The 14,996-nt window shown below is 46.6% G+C and overlaps 1 protein-coding gene across 1 annotated transcript; it reads right to left on the bottom strand.

The window, feature by feature from the left end:
• Positions 1-1,372: 1,372 nt before the first annotated feature.
• Positions 1,373-14,111, bottom strand: LOC311199297 (myosin heavy chain, skeletal muscle, adult-like; the record flags this gene model as incomplete). Its single annotated transcript, XM_084273370.1, has 37 exons — positions 1,373-1,657; positions 2,248-2,343; positions 2,487-2,591; positions 2,684-2,854; positions 2,948-3,073; positions 3,300-3,503; positions 3,638-3,946; positions 4,092-4,216; positions 4,389-4,554; positions 4,641-4,824; positions 5,007-5,203; positions 5,593-5,711; positions 5,861-5,987; positions 6,144-6,533; positions 6,622-6,712; positions 6,800-6,945; positions 7,031-7,207; positions 7,309-7,551; positions 8,089-8,344; positions 8,442-8,578; positions 8,665-8,788; positions 9,022-9,139; positions 9,234-9,321; positions 9,548-9,615; positions 9,776-10,085; positions 10,400-10,570; positions 11,056-11,205; positions 11,302-11,420; positions 11,708-11,846; positions 11,927-12,030; positions 12,125-12,223; positions 12,306-12,369; positions 12,652-12,744; positions 12,833-12,941; positions 13,040-13,067; positions 13,747-13,903; positions 14,001-14,111. The coding sequence occupies 37 exons, from the start codon at positions 14,109-14,111 to the stop codon at positions 1,502-1,504; spliced, it is 5,577 nt and encodes a 1,858-aa protein (XP_084129496.1). The 3' UTR covers positions 1,373-1,501.
• Positions 14,112-14,996: the final 885 nt, after the last annotated feature.

Raw genomic sequence — 14,996 nt, 5'->3', positions numbered from 1 at the left:
ATCATGGGACACAGAACATCTAGCTTCAGCCTAGTGTGTAGGAGGGTGAACTTGGTAGAGAATACTGGATGATTAAAGCGGGAGCTACATCAGAGGTGAGATGTCAGTGTCACCAAAGCAGTCACCCACCCTTCCTTCCTTCCTGCCCTCCCTCCCTCTTTCAGAGTAAATTTCCTACTCACAGGGCTAGTGGAACAGTCTCCCATGAGTGCTGTGGCATGACACTTCTTAGGTGGAATGATTTGAAAATATCCACTGTAATAAGTGCAGCTTTCAAATGGTGGTGTCAGTTATGCTGCAAGCATTTGTCAGGCATTCTGAGAGAGACATCAAAGGGCCCCATGGGCAGCCTGACAGGGAATGCCCAGCCTCCACTTCAGCAGAGCTTCTTCAGGCAACAGTCCTCTGTGTAAGAGGAGAACGCACAGGAATGCTAACCCAAGCAAAATAGAAATGCCAGCACACCAAGCCCCTCCTATGGTTGACTTCGTAGCCTTTCTTTGGAACAGTAATTCCATGAAAACAGTTTGTCTCTTACTATTTTCTCTTTTGCTACCACTGGGGAGAAATGAGATATTTTCAAGCAGTTATACAGCACATGTGGAAGATCTTGCTCCTGATGGGTAATTTTTTGAGCTCATCTTTTTCTCAGTAGCACTGCATTATATTCCTCCATGCTTCAAGTTCTCTGGTTTTAACTGTACTGAATTTTGTATGCTATTTAGTGGCCATGTTTGCTCATTGTCAAAGCCTGTGTTTCTTCGGTATCACTCAGTCATTACTGCCTGGAAAAGCAGTATTTCAATGGGAAACATCACCTGCCTTCCTGTTGCACACCTCTTTCGACTGCTTTGTCAATGTCTTGAAAAACAGAGCCCAGCACAAATAAATTTTCTCTTTCATCCTGTGCCTTTGAAGATTATTTATCTGAGTAAGAAGCTTCTTTTTATCTCACAGCTTCCATATAAGCCTTTTGGGGGACACTTTGCTGAAAGGTTTTGGAAATCCAGTTGATTATATCACTTGGATCTCCCTGTCCACATGCTCATTTATCCTTTCAAAGGCTTCTATGCTGATTCAAATATAAGGCCTCCTTGCATTTCATGGAAAAAAAAACCATAAACCACGTTGGTAATTAGCCATCCACAGATATCTGCCTTGGACAGTGACCATCAAGAGGAACAGCTCACACCTTCCATGCTGCACAGGTGGAAGGTGTTGGAACCCAGGTAAGACAAGACCTTTGAATTTTGGCATACACCAATGACACATGCACAAAGCTTATAAACCAGAACTGTGCCTGAATAATACTGACAATGCAGACCTAACAAGTAAAAATGGAAAGAAATGAAAACTAGTCCTTATTGTTCATATGCAAAGGAATCTACAGTCTTTATTCTCTAGACATTGACAGGGTCACAAAGACACATTGCAGAAGAAAGCGACCAAGAGGTTCACACTTTGTGCATCCCTCAGGTCACTTGGCTGCCTCATGACATCCTCACTCTTCCTCTTCTATCTTCTTGCTGTGAAACTCCCGGCTTTTCACTCGCAGCTTGTTGACCTGGGACTCAGCAATGTCAGCCCGCTCCTCAGCTTCCTCCAGCTCGTGCTGGATCTTGCGGAACTTGGACAGGTTGACATTGGACAGCTCCTCCTGTCAGGGCAGAGGGAGGCAGTGGTGAGGAGCCTGGGGCAGGGGTCTTATTCCTCCTCTGCCTCAACCTTGTGGGGATGCGGCTCTTCCCTGGGGGAAGGTACAAACCTCCATCCCCCAGCCACACTGCTTACATGTAAACTTCACACAGATCTCCTCATCATCCCTTCTTCAGGATCCGCTGTGACAAGCTCTACCCGTACTGTGTCATTCTTGAGGAGCTATTTTGTCATTTGGATTTGTCATTCGAGCACTGATGCTCCCACTACTTATCACCCAACCATCAGCCTGACTTACTAGGCTGAGAAAGGCCATGTAGCCTTCTGATATTGATCACCAGCAGGGATTCATGAACTTATCAGTCAGTAGATGTGGCTGTCCTCTGTATAAAAAAGGCTGCCTAACATTCCTCAGCTCATCCCTGACTGCAACTCAGCAAGTTCTAATGATATGACAGTAAAACGACATGGCCAAGACTGTTGTGCCTTGGGAGGTTCTTTCATGCCCATCTCCAGGTCTTCGTAGTCATCTCAGTGAGCTTACTGCCCTGATGGCAGGTGGCTTGTGCCCATTCTTTGAGTGATACTTACAGCCTCCTCAGCTTGCCTCTTGTAGGATTTCACCTTCATTTGCAGCTTGTCCACCAGGTCCTGGAGCCTCAGGATATTCTTCCTGTCTTCCTCAGACTAGAGTGGTTGGGAAGCAGGAAAGAGAATGAATTCCTGGTTTCCCAACACGTGACACTGACAATTCCCCTTGCAGATGTTGAGGGAAAGATTTGACTGGCTGGGAGAAAACTGTGTGAGCCCGAGGAGGCCTCCTGCCTCACCTGGTAGGTCAGCTCCTTCACCCTCCTCTCGTACTTGCGCACACCCTTCACGGCTTCAGCGCTGCGCTTCTGCTCAGCATCAACCTCCCCTTCCAGCTCCCGCACCTGCAATGAGAAGCCCAGTGTTGGAGCTTCCCTGCCTGGTGGCTACTCACGGGACGTGTTCACCCTCCTGCACAGACACCAGCCCTACTCACTCTGGCCTCCAGCTTCTGGATTTGCTTCTTGCCTCCCTTCAGTGCCAACTGCTCGGCCTCGTCCAGACGGTGCTGCAGGTCCTTCACCGTCTGGTCCAGGTTCTTCCTCATCCTCTCCAGGTGGGCGCTGGTGTCCTGCTCCTTCTTCAGCTCTTCAGCCATCATGGCTGCCTGAGGAAAGAAAAAGGGCAAAGCAGTTTTGGGGCTGGAGATAAGTACTTTTGTCGAAACAATCTTAAACAGTGAGAAGAGCCCCCAACTCACGTCTGTGATGGCCTTCTTGGCCTTCTCCTCAGCATTGCGGGCTTCCTGGACCATATCTTCCATTTCACCCTGAATTTGCATGATGTCTGTTTCCAGCTTCTTCTTGGTGTTGATCAAGCTGGTGTTCTGTGCAACAGGAAAAACATGATTTGTACTTTTAGACTCAATGCCTCCATATAAAGAGTTGAAAGTGCCAGTGCCAGTGTTGTTTATGAAAGTCTTTAATGCAAGAGTTCCCCTTAAAGCGATACCACCTAACCAGACATAAGGGGGTGCTGGTGAGACTGGACATAGCAAGGTCATTCTGTGTTATCTGGGATTGATGGGACTCATTTCCAGCAGCATGCCTGACCTGAGTATGGAGGAGCTGCACCCGCTCAGTGGCATCCAGCAGCTCCTGCTCAGCCAGTTTCCTCGACCGCTCCGTCTGCTCCAGGGCTGCCCGGAGCTCCTCAACTTCAGCCTGCAACAGGTTTGCTCTGCGCTCCACCATGGCCACCTGCTCCTTAAGATCCTCTTGAGACCTGAGAGCATCATCCAAGTGTATCTGCGTGTCCTTTAAGAGAAGAAAGGGAACTTGTAAGATGACCCGGCACTGGAGCAATGAGAAACTGCAAGTCAGCAGAGTGTGCCTGGGTGCCAAAAAAGGCAGGGGTGGCTTTTCTCTGTCTGTAGCTTTGCTGAGCAGACCTTGAGCACTCCCTGCGTGTTCCTCAAGTTCTTTTGTGCCTCTGCAGCCACACGGTTGGCATGGCTCAGCTGGATCTCCATTTCATTGAGGTCTCCTTCCATCTTCTTCTTCAGCCTCAGGGCTTCATTCCTGCTCCTGATCTCAGCATCCAGGGTGCTCTGCATGGACTCCACAATTCTGAGGTGGTTCCTCTTCAGCTGGTCGATCTCCTCATCTTTCTCTGCGACCTTCCTGTCAATCTCAGACTTCACCTGGTTGAGCTCAAGCTGGAGGCGCAGGATCTTCCCCTCTTCATGTTCTAGGGAGGCCTGGACAAGTCAGCAGGAACAATGACTTACAAAACTGCTGCCTTTCTTAGTAACCATGAAATCTAGGCTTGCTTTCCCTAGACATCTCTGTAGTAACTATTTCCACACTTCCAGTCTGGACAACATTTACTAGCACTGTAAGTACCTCAGCTTCCTCCAGTGAGGCCTGGAGTTCAGACTTCTCCTGCTCAATCTGCTTCTTGACTTTCTCCAGCTCATGAATCGCCTTTCCTCCCTCGGCAATCTGCTCCGTCAGGTCAGAAATCTCCTCTGTGGGAACCAAGATCAAAGGCCCAGTCAGGCACAGAGCTGAATGGGGAGGGCCCTGTCACAACAAGGGCACAGGCCCCTCTGCCCACCTGCAGGCACAGAGCCCTCTGGAGCGCTGGGGGCTGCTGGGGAGCGAGAAAGCCCTGCCAGGAGCAGAGGGCCAGGGACTTACGCTGCAAGTTCTTGTTCTCTCGCTTCAGCGTCTCCAGGTGGTCCAAGGACTCCTCGTAGGCATTCTTCATCTTAAAGAGCTCCGTGCTGAGAGAGCGAGACTCCTTCTGGGAGGCTTCCAGCTCAGCCTGCGTTTCCTCATACTTCTGCTTCCACTCTGCCAGGATCTGAAGAGAAATGGGGCGTGAGCATGGATGTGGCAATGCGGAGGCCACGCTCTGCCCAGGAACCCCAAGGCTGCAGCCCTGAAGACCTTGTCAAAGTTCTTCTGCTTCTTATCCAGAACGGCACAGGCAGCATTTGTTCGCTCCACATCAATCATCAGGTCCTCCACTTCATTCTGCAGCCTCTGCTTTGTCTTTTCCAGGGAGGCACACTTGGCATTGACGGCTTCCACGTGCTCCTCTGCATCCTGCAGGCGCTGTGCCAGCTTCTTCCTGGGAGGGGATAAGCACAGCTTAGGGGTACAGGCAATTCTGTACTGTTCCACATACATTACAGTGTGTATTTTCTATCCTTCTTCCAACCCTCCCCAAACAAAAACACTGAAAATACCACAATCATCTGCTTAAGTTCCTATTCTTAATCTCTTACAGTCTTGCCAGCATTGACCACATACTTGGCCTCCTCCAGCTCCTCTGTGCGCTGAATGGCATCTGTCTCATATTTGGTTCTCCACTGGGCCACTTCACTGTTGGCCTTGGACAGGGCACGCTGCATCTCCCCTTTGGCTTCCTGCTCCTCCTCATATTGCTCCCGGAGCAAGTCACAGTCGTGCCGAGCAGACTGCAGGGCGTGGGCCAGGGCGTTCTTGGCCTGTGTTGACATTGGGATTGGGAACATGAACGTCACACCTCTTGACAGTGACATTGACAGCACAATGAAAATTTCATTGGACAGATGCAAAGCTGGGAGCTGATGAAGACTTCATCAGTATGCTTGGGAGGACCTCGATGTGTTAGTGCTCTGAGGACAGAGAGTATTGTCACAATCTCATGAAAGCCTGTCAATGACTGTCTCCAGCATCAAAATCATTACCCTTCCTTTCCTCTTCATGTTATGAATTAGGGGGTGTGCATTAGCGGTGTTGCCTCCAGTACTACTTGTGTTTGGGGAAAGAATATCTATCCAATCTGTGACTAGAAAGGGTTCTCCTGATGCTTTTAGGGGTGATGTAGATTGTGGACAGTAGGGTACTTCCAGACCTTTATTTCTTCCTCTAGATGCCTCTTGAGTTCCTCAATCTGCTGGGTAAATCCTTGCTTGCCCCTAGACAGCTGAGAAATCAGAGCATCCTTTTCCTCCACCTGGCGTGAGTATTCACCTGGGAAGGGTAGAGGGAGAAAAGGTAACTACGCTTTGCATATGAGGACAGTTTCTGCCTCTAAACCCACGTAGTCAGGAGGGACTTGGAGAGTTGTGCTCATGGCACACAGACCCTCCTGTTGCACCTCTGGAATAAGGATGCCTCACCTGATTCTGTCTGCAGGCGAGCTCTTTGAGTATTGAGGTCATTGATCATGCGCTGATTCTGCTCTTCCTTAGTTTTAATCTCACTCAGCTGGTCCTCCAGAGTGCGGCACATCTTCTCCAGATTTGCCTGGGCAGCAAAGACAAGGAAGGAAAGGTGGTGAACACAGGGACTCTGCCTCATGCGAGCAGCAGAGGAGGAGAATTGTTTTCAGGAGAATGTGGCTGTCAGATAGAGCCGGCGTGTACCTCTGTCTTGTGACCATGATCTACCGCAGTTCTGTACCTTGGCTTTGGAGACAGACTCCATGTTACTGGCCAGGTCGTCAATCTCCATCTTCAGCTCACTCTTCTCCTTCTCCAGCTTCTGCTTCACTCGCTGCAGGTTGTCGATCTGCTCCCCAAGCTCAGCCGTGCTGTCCGCGTGCTTCTTGCGCAGGGCGGCAGCCGTGGCTTCGTGCTGCAGCGTGGCCTCTTCCAGGTCACGGCGCATCTTCTGGAACTCGGCCTCACGCTTCTTGTTCATCTCCACCTGAGCTGCTGTAGCTCCTCCTGCTTCTTCCAGGCGCTCGCTGATCTCCTCCAGCTCCCTGGAGAGGTCAGTACGATGCTTCTCTGCTTTTGCCCGAGAGGTTCGCTCTGCCTCAATTTCCTCCTCCAGTTCCTCAATCCGAGCCTGGGGAACAGCAGGGACCCTTCACACCCCTGCCCTCCTCCTGCCTGGCCTGAGACTGGGGGCAAGAGTAGAAGGCACAGAGACTTGCCTGCAGCTCCTTGATCTTCTTCTGTGATTGCATGCCCATTGCTTGCTCATCCTCGATTTTGCTCTGGATCTGGCTGATTTCAAAGTCTTTCCTTTGGGCAGAGCAAACCGTGTCAGAGCTCACAGGGAAAAGACAAGCCCACCAGCCCAGCACTCGCCTGCCCCACAGCCACACTTACTTCTTCAGTTTCTCATCCAGCTGCTGCTTATCATTCTCCAGATCCATTATGCTGTCTTGAGCCAGCTTCAGGTCCCCTTCGAGTTTCCTCTTTGCTCGCTCAAGGTCCATGCGCAGTTTCTTCTCTTGCTCCAGGGACCCTTCCAGCTAAACAGAACAAGACCCCCAGTGCTCGGCCAGCCAGGTCCAACTCCAGCCCTGTGCTGTTCCTGCTCTCTGCCTGTGCACTTACATCGTCCACTTGCTGCTCCAGCTTGGTTTTAGCTTTGGTCAGCGTATTGACTTTGTCCTCTTCTGCCTGCAGGTCATCCAGCGTCTGCTGATGGGCCTCTTGGAGAGCTTTCTTCTCTTTGGTCAGCTTGGCGATGGTCTCGTCCAGAGCTGCCATCTCCTCTGTCAGGTTTTTCACCTTTGAGAAGAAAGGAGCAAGTGTAAATAAGGGAAGTCGATCCACAAGTCACGTTACAGTACACAGACCTCTGGAGCACAAACACAGGTTCTGCATTGTACCTTGTTCTCGGTGGCGTGTTTCTCCTTCTCCACTTTGGCCAGAGTTAACTCGAGGTCATCGATATCTTTCTTCAGCTCTGAACATTCATCCTCCAGTTTTCTCTTCTTGGCTGTCAGCTCAGCGTTAAGTTCCTCCTCATCCTCAGCCCTTTCAGTCACCTCCTTAATTTTGGCTTCCAGCTGGATTTTGTTTTTGATGAGCTGGTCACATCTCTCCTCAGCATCGGCCAAGCTGTCAGCTTCCTGGCAGGGAGAAACAGGTCTTTGTGGCTTAAAATGTTTTAAAGTCTCTCCACTTTCTCTTTTGTATCCCTGAGCAGGCACATGTTCAAGTGGGGTGTGAACCTGACCTTCCACACCAGCAACTGGAAGACCTTGCCAGGTGTCTACTGCAAAATCTGTTCAACATGGATTCCAATTATTTTGTGTCTTCCAGAAAAGCCTCACATAGAGGGTTTCTGTGAGCATACTTCATGCACCCACAAGCGTGACAGAACCATGGAGACTTCAACGACTGACTAGTTTCATCAGGAGCAGGTACTTGGAGCCTTTATTCCCTGTACTTCCCTTCAAGTTCAGAGCTGTCTACTCTGGATTACATTGGCTAGTGTCACACAGCTGTGTCCTCAGACAGTCTCATGTGGGACTGCCATGAAACTCACCATGCCCCTGAAAGCTCACTTTTACTCAACAATCAGCTGACTTAGTGCTTTTGATTTGAGGTAAGAACAATTCTGGCTAACTAGCATTCTTTTATCACAGACGAATGATGATACTCACAGCCTGCACTTGGAGCTGCAGGTCATTTTTCTCCTGCAATAAAGCCACCATTTTCTCCTCCAGCTCCTTCCTCTTTGCCTCAGACTTTGCAAGCTCCTCCTTGGTTTTCTCAAACTCTTGTTTCATGTTGGCCATCTCCTTCTCAGACTCTGCACTCTTCAGCAAGGGCTTGATCTTGAAGAACAGCTTCATCCAGGGCCAGTGCTTGACATTCATGAATGCACGAACGTTGTACTGGATGCAGTAGATTGAGTCCCTGAAGAAAAATTCACGTGGCTGTAGCATACTGTGTGGGTAGTGACTCATTTAGCCAAGTACCATGGGAACATGATACAGGAGTTAGAAATGTCTACCTCCTCTCCACCATTTTCCGATACTCCACTCTCATCAGGAAGCCCCTGCACCTGGCCTGTGTCATGGTCATGATCTCTGCCAGTTTCTCGTCTCTCATCTCCTCCAGCACACCTATCAGCCCAGCTTTGAAGAACACCTTAAGAAAGGGAACATGGTAGCACATCAGACTCAGGTAGTGTGTTAGTGAAGCACACAGTGTTTGAACATGGGACTTGTTTCTACCTTGGTGTGACCAAATCTGTACTGGGTGTGGTCCACATCAATGGACGCAAGGAGCTTCTCTGAAGCCTTCTTACTATCCATGAACTGACCTTCTGGAATAGCACTTACATTAAGCACTCTGTATCTGTAGGAGAAATCAGAACATGAAACCCACTCTCCTGAAACCACCAATGCAATTGAACCCCACACAATTCTTCGCCAAATAGACCTCATGGTTTTGCAGTAGTAGACTACTATAATGTGATTTGATGAGAGAGTGTCCACACTAACTGTGTAATAAATACCATAATGCTGTAATTTAAAAGACAAAAGGTGTGGAACTGGGAAAGAATGGGGAGGAAGTTGGAGCACTCTCACCTCTGCTTGAAGTCAGCATACAGGACTCTGCTGGGGAATCCCTTCCTGCAAATCCTGATCCCTTCCAGCACACCGTTACAGCGTAGCTGATGCAGCACTAACTCATGCTCCATGGCACCTAACAAACACCACCAGGAGTGATTACTCTGCTTTCTGATAATTAGGAGAAGAGCTCCTGTGGCTCAAGCTTTCCTCCTAGTGTATATTCTTACCAGGTGTTTTGGTTTCATTAGGGATGATGCAGCGTACAAAGTGGGGGTGAGTGCTGCGTAGATTGGTCATCAGCTTGTTTAAATTCTCCTGTGGGATTACAAGGTAAAGCTGAGACCAACAAACCAAAGATCTGCATCTCTGCAGCTGGGTGTTTATCACCCATGGAAAGGAGTTAATAACTGGTCAGGTTTTAACTAGACAGCAAAAAAGTTACTGTACAAAAGGAAGTATAATTTCTTGCTATAGAAGTTATAACACCACTTTTATCATTTCATACTTTTCAGGGAAGAAGAGTGAGGAAACTGGTACATACCCGGAAAAGAGCTGAGACAGTCTGGAAAGAAGAACCCTTCTTCTTGCCACCCTTCTTCCCAGAACTCTCTGTAAATTAAAGGAAAACAATATTAAAATACTGATGTGTGTCATGATTGTAGAACCTGGGACTACAGAACAGGAAACAATTTTTAAATATTTGGGCGTTCCTGCTTGATTTCCTGTCACCATTGTCCCACAATGAAAACACATCTTTCACAGAGCTGACCTGAATCTGCTCCACCATAGTTGGCAAAGAGCAAAGCCAGTGTCTTCACAGATGACTTCTGGTACAACCCAATGACAGTTTCATTCAGGGGGTCCTTGTTCTTCTCCAGCCAGCCAGTGATGTTGTAGTCCACTGTCCCAGCATAGTGTATCAGGGAGAAGTGGGCCTCAGCCTTCCCTTTGGTAGGCTTGGGCTTCTGGAAGTTGCTGGACTTGCCCAGATGCTGGTCATAGAGCTTGTTCTTGAAAGAGGTGTCAGTTGCCTTGGGGAACATGCACTCCTCTTCCAGGATGGAGAAGATGCCCATGGGCTGGAGAACAATAGTGACACAAATCTCACTAAACACAGTGTGACATAGAAAAATGATATTGTTTTGGCTGAATCATATTACAACAAAAAGATGGAGAAACAGACTCCTTTGTTGGAAACATTTGAGATTCAGGACACAAAACTATGAAATAGAGAAGATAATGTTGCTTCTGTCACAAATTGTCACAGAAAATTAACAGAAGTTAGTTTTAATAGCTGAAATGTGTATTTTTAATTTAGACAAAACCAAATCCTGTATATATTCCTCAATAACTACCAAAATCCAACGTTAAGGGACATGAAAAGGAATGATACCTTCTCAATGAGCTCGATGCAGGCAGCCAGGTCCATCCCAAAGTCAATGAATGTCCATTCAATTCCCTCCTTCTTGTACTCCTCCTGCTCCAGCACGAACATGTGGTGGTTGAAGAACTGTTGCAGTTTCTCATTGGTGAAGTTGATGCACAGCTGCTCAAAGCTGTTGAACTGCCAAATGTTAAAAAAGGTGCAATGTTTCTCAGGTTCAGCCACCACAACAACGCTCCTTGCTACTCAAATATTTTTCTGTTCTTAAGAGAGTTGCTCTCAATATTTCCACTAACTGCTATGGAATCTTTTGGGGTACTTTCAACATCAGCACGAGCATTTCTTAATCCTTTCAATAAGTTCCAACAACAGCATGAACATTTCTAATATCTTTCCATATTTTTCCCCAATTTTGGCACATAAAATTGTGTCAAAGATTTCTTCCTTTTTGTCTTTTCTTTGAACTAAGATTATATTCTTCGGTTTTAGTTGTAGTTTCTTTCCTTTTAACTTACAGAAGAAAAGGCCAGTCTCTTTAACAGTGAGATCACTTGATCATCATATTCTTCATTTAAAAAAATTACTCTTTGTGAAAGAAGGCTTGGAATTTTCCTAAAACCCACTGCCCCTAAACATGAAGCTCTTGAAAAATCCCCATTTCTTACATCAAAGATCTCAAAGCCAGCAATGTCCAGGACACCAATAAAGTACTGTCTGGGCTGCTTTGTATCCAGCTGCTGGTTGATACGAACAACCATCCATAAGAACATCCTCTCATAGACAGCTTTTGCCAGGGCACCAACTGCATTGTTCACCTAAAGAAAAGAAGAAAGGAATGGAGTTACCTCCTAGAGACAAAGAAGAATGCTCACATTCTCTTTCAAGTCATTTTCAAACTGTATTGGATATACCTGTTCCACAGTTTGACCTTTGGTCACGTATTCATTCCCAACCTTGACTCGGGGATAGCACAGGGCTTTCAGCAACTCAGCTGAGTTCAGACCCATCAGGTAGGCAGCCTTGTCAGCCACTACAGAGGGAGGGGAAGAGAGAGGGTGAGAGTGGAGCTTCTCTCTTTGAACGATGGCTAGAAGTTGGGTAGTATTTTGGTAGCTGTTCATGTTCTGGAAATGGAAAAGCATTGGTCTGGTCACACACAGAAGGTCTGGGAAGGAAAGTAAACTCTGGAAGGTAATGATGGCTGCCTTTAAAAGCCAGAACAGGAATGGCCTAATCTGGAAGTTCCCAAAAGCCTTGGCAATACAGCAATTTCCTTTACTGTTCTTTGTACAAGTCAGGTGCTGAATTTGCTGGTACCTTCTGTGCCATCTGGCTCTGCCTGCTCCTCTCGTTGTTTCTGCTTGAACTTCAAGTTCCCATAGTGCATGACAGCCCCTGTCAGCTTGTAGATGGCTGTCTTCTCATCAGCAGTGAAGCCCAGGATGTCAATGGCACTCTGCAATCAAAACAGTGTAGTAAAAACCTTGCCTAGCACCCTTAACAATCTCATTAAAAATATTTCTTTGTGGTCCTTACATCTGTAGCCATCAGCTCTTCCTGGTCATCAATGCTGGGAACAGTGACTTCACCTTGACTCACAAAGTGGAAATCATAAGGGTTGGTGGTAATGAGGAGCATGTCTGAAAGCAAGAGGAAATTAGTTTTGCTGACCAGGTAGCAGAGGGAACTGTTCCTCAGCAATCATCCTCAAAAAGAAATAAGGATGCTTCCTACCAATTAGCTCCGGCTTCTTGTTGGAGGTGACCTGATAAAATATGTGGTAGCTTCTTTCTGCCTTCAGCTGGAAAGTGACTCTGGACTTTTCCAGCAGATCTGGCAAGGAAGGTGGAACAGAGTTAGCACAGGAACTGGGGAGGGTTAGAAGGAATGTGATCAGGCCAGGAGGGTCTCTTACATGTTTCAATGTCAGCAGAAGCCAGTTTGCCTGTGGCACCAAAGTGGATTCTGATGAATTTGCCCTGTTAAGGGGAAAAGGAAGAATTTCTTCCTAAATGTATCTCCTTATGTGAGAATAACACTAGCCCATCACTACTGTTATAACAAGAATGGATTTTGCCCATACCAAGAACTCTGTGTCTGTGTGTATATATATGTGTATTTACATATATATTAAGTTATATAGAAATCTATATACATTTAAATGATCCTCCTCTAGAAATATTAGTTCAACAAATATAAGCACCCAATTGTGACACTTGTGAAAGGCTTTTTCACCTATAATTTTCTGATCAACAACTTACAAAGCGTGAGGAGTTGTCATTCCTCACGGTCTTGGCGTTTCCAAAGGCCTCCAGCAGTGGGTTGGCGCTGATGATTTGATCCTCAAGAGTTCCCTGGGGGATGATAACTGTTGCTGGTATCTTTTCCAAAAGGAAAGGAACAGGGAAAAGCACTGATTCAAGCCAGAACCTATTGATTTACCTGCATTTTGCCTGGCTCCTCTTTCTTCTTCTCCCCACTGGCTGCAATTGTTGCAAAGTACTGGATGACACGCTTGGTGTTCACAGTCTTCCCTGCACCGGATTCTCCACTGTCAGATAAAAGAGAGAAGCAGAGAGCAGGTGGTCACCCAGGAGGCCACCTGGCACTGGGCAGCCCCTCAGGGACCCAAACAGGGGGTGTACGTACGTGATGAGGATCGACTGGTTTTCACGATCTGTGAAAGACAGGAAGAAACTGATAAAATCCTGGACCTACTATCCAAGTAAATTGTGATTCTCTTTGTTCATTTAAAAATATTTAACTGTTAAAATATTAAACATGAGAAACACAGAACTGACTGCATTAGATGTCAATGTTCTACTTTTTAATAGAATTTGATATCATGGAACAATTGCTCATTTTGTTGTCTTATTTCCACAAATAATTCCTAAGCGTAATTTTATTTTCTTCTGCCCTAAAGAGCACTGATAAAAAAATTCTGTATTATTATTCATTTTAGGTCTGATATCTGATTTTTGAGGAGCCATTTATTAGCTAACCCTTCTATCAGTCTTCCCGTTTCCATTGTATATCTTGCCTTTTAGGCTCTGTCTCCTTCATCTGACAATCCTTTACAATTTGGGGTTCTAAAGGCAGTAAAAAGCTATGAAAGCACACTTGCTTGAATTTGGAAACTTTAATTTATAGTGATTCTTACTTACTTTCTGGTATGAACATTATGTTAGTAATGTTTGATTCCACGCTCTTTGTTAAAATAGACCACCAACAGTTCTCTAGCATTGCTAATTCTGCTTTACATCGGACTTTTTAGTACATAATTACAAAGCTTAATTTCTAGACTTCCCTCTACAACACTCCCAGAATATCATTTGAAGAGTTATCAAGCAACTTACCATTTAACATGAACTGATAGGCGTTGTCAGAGATGGAGAAGATGTGTGGAGGGGCCTCCTGGCGCTTCTTGCCTCGGTAGGCCAACACCACCTCTGGGTTGTACACCGGCAGCCACTTGTAGGGGTTGACAGTGACACAGAAGAGCCCCGAGTAGGTCTGCGAGGAAGGGAGACAGCACGTTGGCTTCCACTTAGCCTGGCAGAGCAGCTCCTGCTGGCTGCCTTCCTCTGGGCAGACTGCTGCTGGCACTTACGTAGATCATCCATGCTGCGTAACGCTCTTTGAGGTTGTACAGCACAGCGGGCTCGTGGAGGTGGGTCATCATGGCCATGTCCTCGATTTTATCATACTTGGGAGGGTTCATGGCGAAGATTTGATCTTCCTTCACCGTCAGGGTCTGCCAAAGAAGAGAGACTGCGTATCAGTAATCAGCTAAGGGCTCAGAGTGGGAATTACATACAGTTTTAAACCTTGGTTTTCCCTCACCTCTCCAGCTTCAGTCTGGACAGTGACCTTCCCTGATTCCCTACTCTGGATTGACCCTTTCACAAAGGATTCTTTGGGATGCACCACAAAGACTGAAGTCTTGGCATCGAAAGGCTTGTTCTGGGCCTCGATTCTCTCCTTCTCTGACTTCCGGAGGTAGGGAGCTGCCTCCCCAAAGACAGCTAACTCAGCATCTGGAGAAGTCATGTCGGCACTTTGCTGAAGACAGGTCAGCAGAAGACTCTAAGGGGGGAAACAGACCCTTTCCATCAGTTAGGCAATATTGTTTTGTTCCAGTGGTGAAATCTCTTACATTTTTTATCTCGCAGTATTTAAACTATTACATCATTTTCAGTATAATCTTTTGAAAGCTGGTTTTGATTTGAACACCTACATACTTATACAGCACTTGAGAATGAGACAGCATTCTAAAGAATTTATACTCTCCAAAATGTGAACAGAATTTTTAATATTAGTCAATATTTTGCAGTATTTTCATACTGGCAAGTGTTCTGCCATTTCACTACTGCTATACTGAAGATATAAACTTAAAGCAAATCTCTCTGCTCTGCTGCCCTCAATTATCAGTGATGAATCTCCATGGAGTCCTTTCATGGCCCACGATGTGTGGAAAGTGAATTTACTTTCTTTCACACTGTATATGTCTTACCAGGTTCAGTCCAATCTTTTCTGTAAGGGTTAAGAATATGAATGGATTATCTCAGGATAACTGGACTAACTGTTAATAACTTAGGGTGTTAAT

The sequence above is a fragment of the Gallinula chloropus genome (genome assembly GCF_964237585.1).
Source record: "Gallinula chloropus genome assembly, chromosome: 20".
In the NCBI taxonomy this organism is placed as follows: Eukaryota; Metazoa; Chordata; class Aves; order Gruiformes; family Rallidae; genus Gallinula; species Gallinula chloropus.
This window is presented reverse-complemented; position numbering and strand designations above follow the sequence as displayed.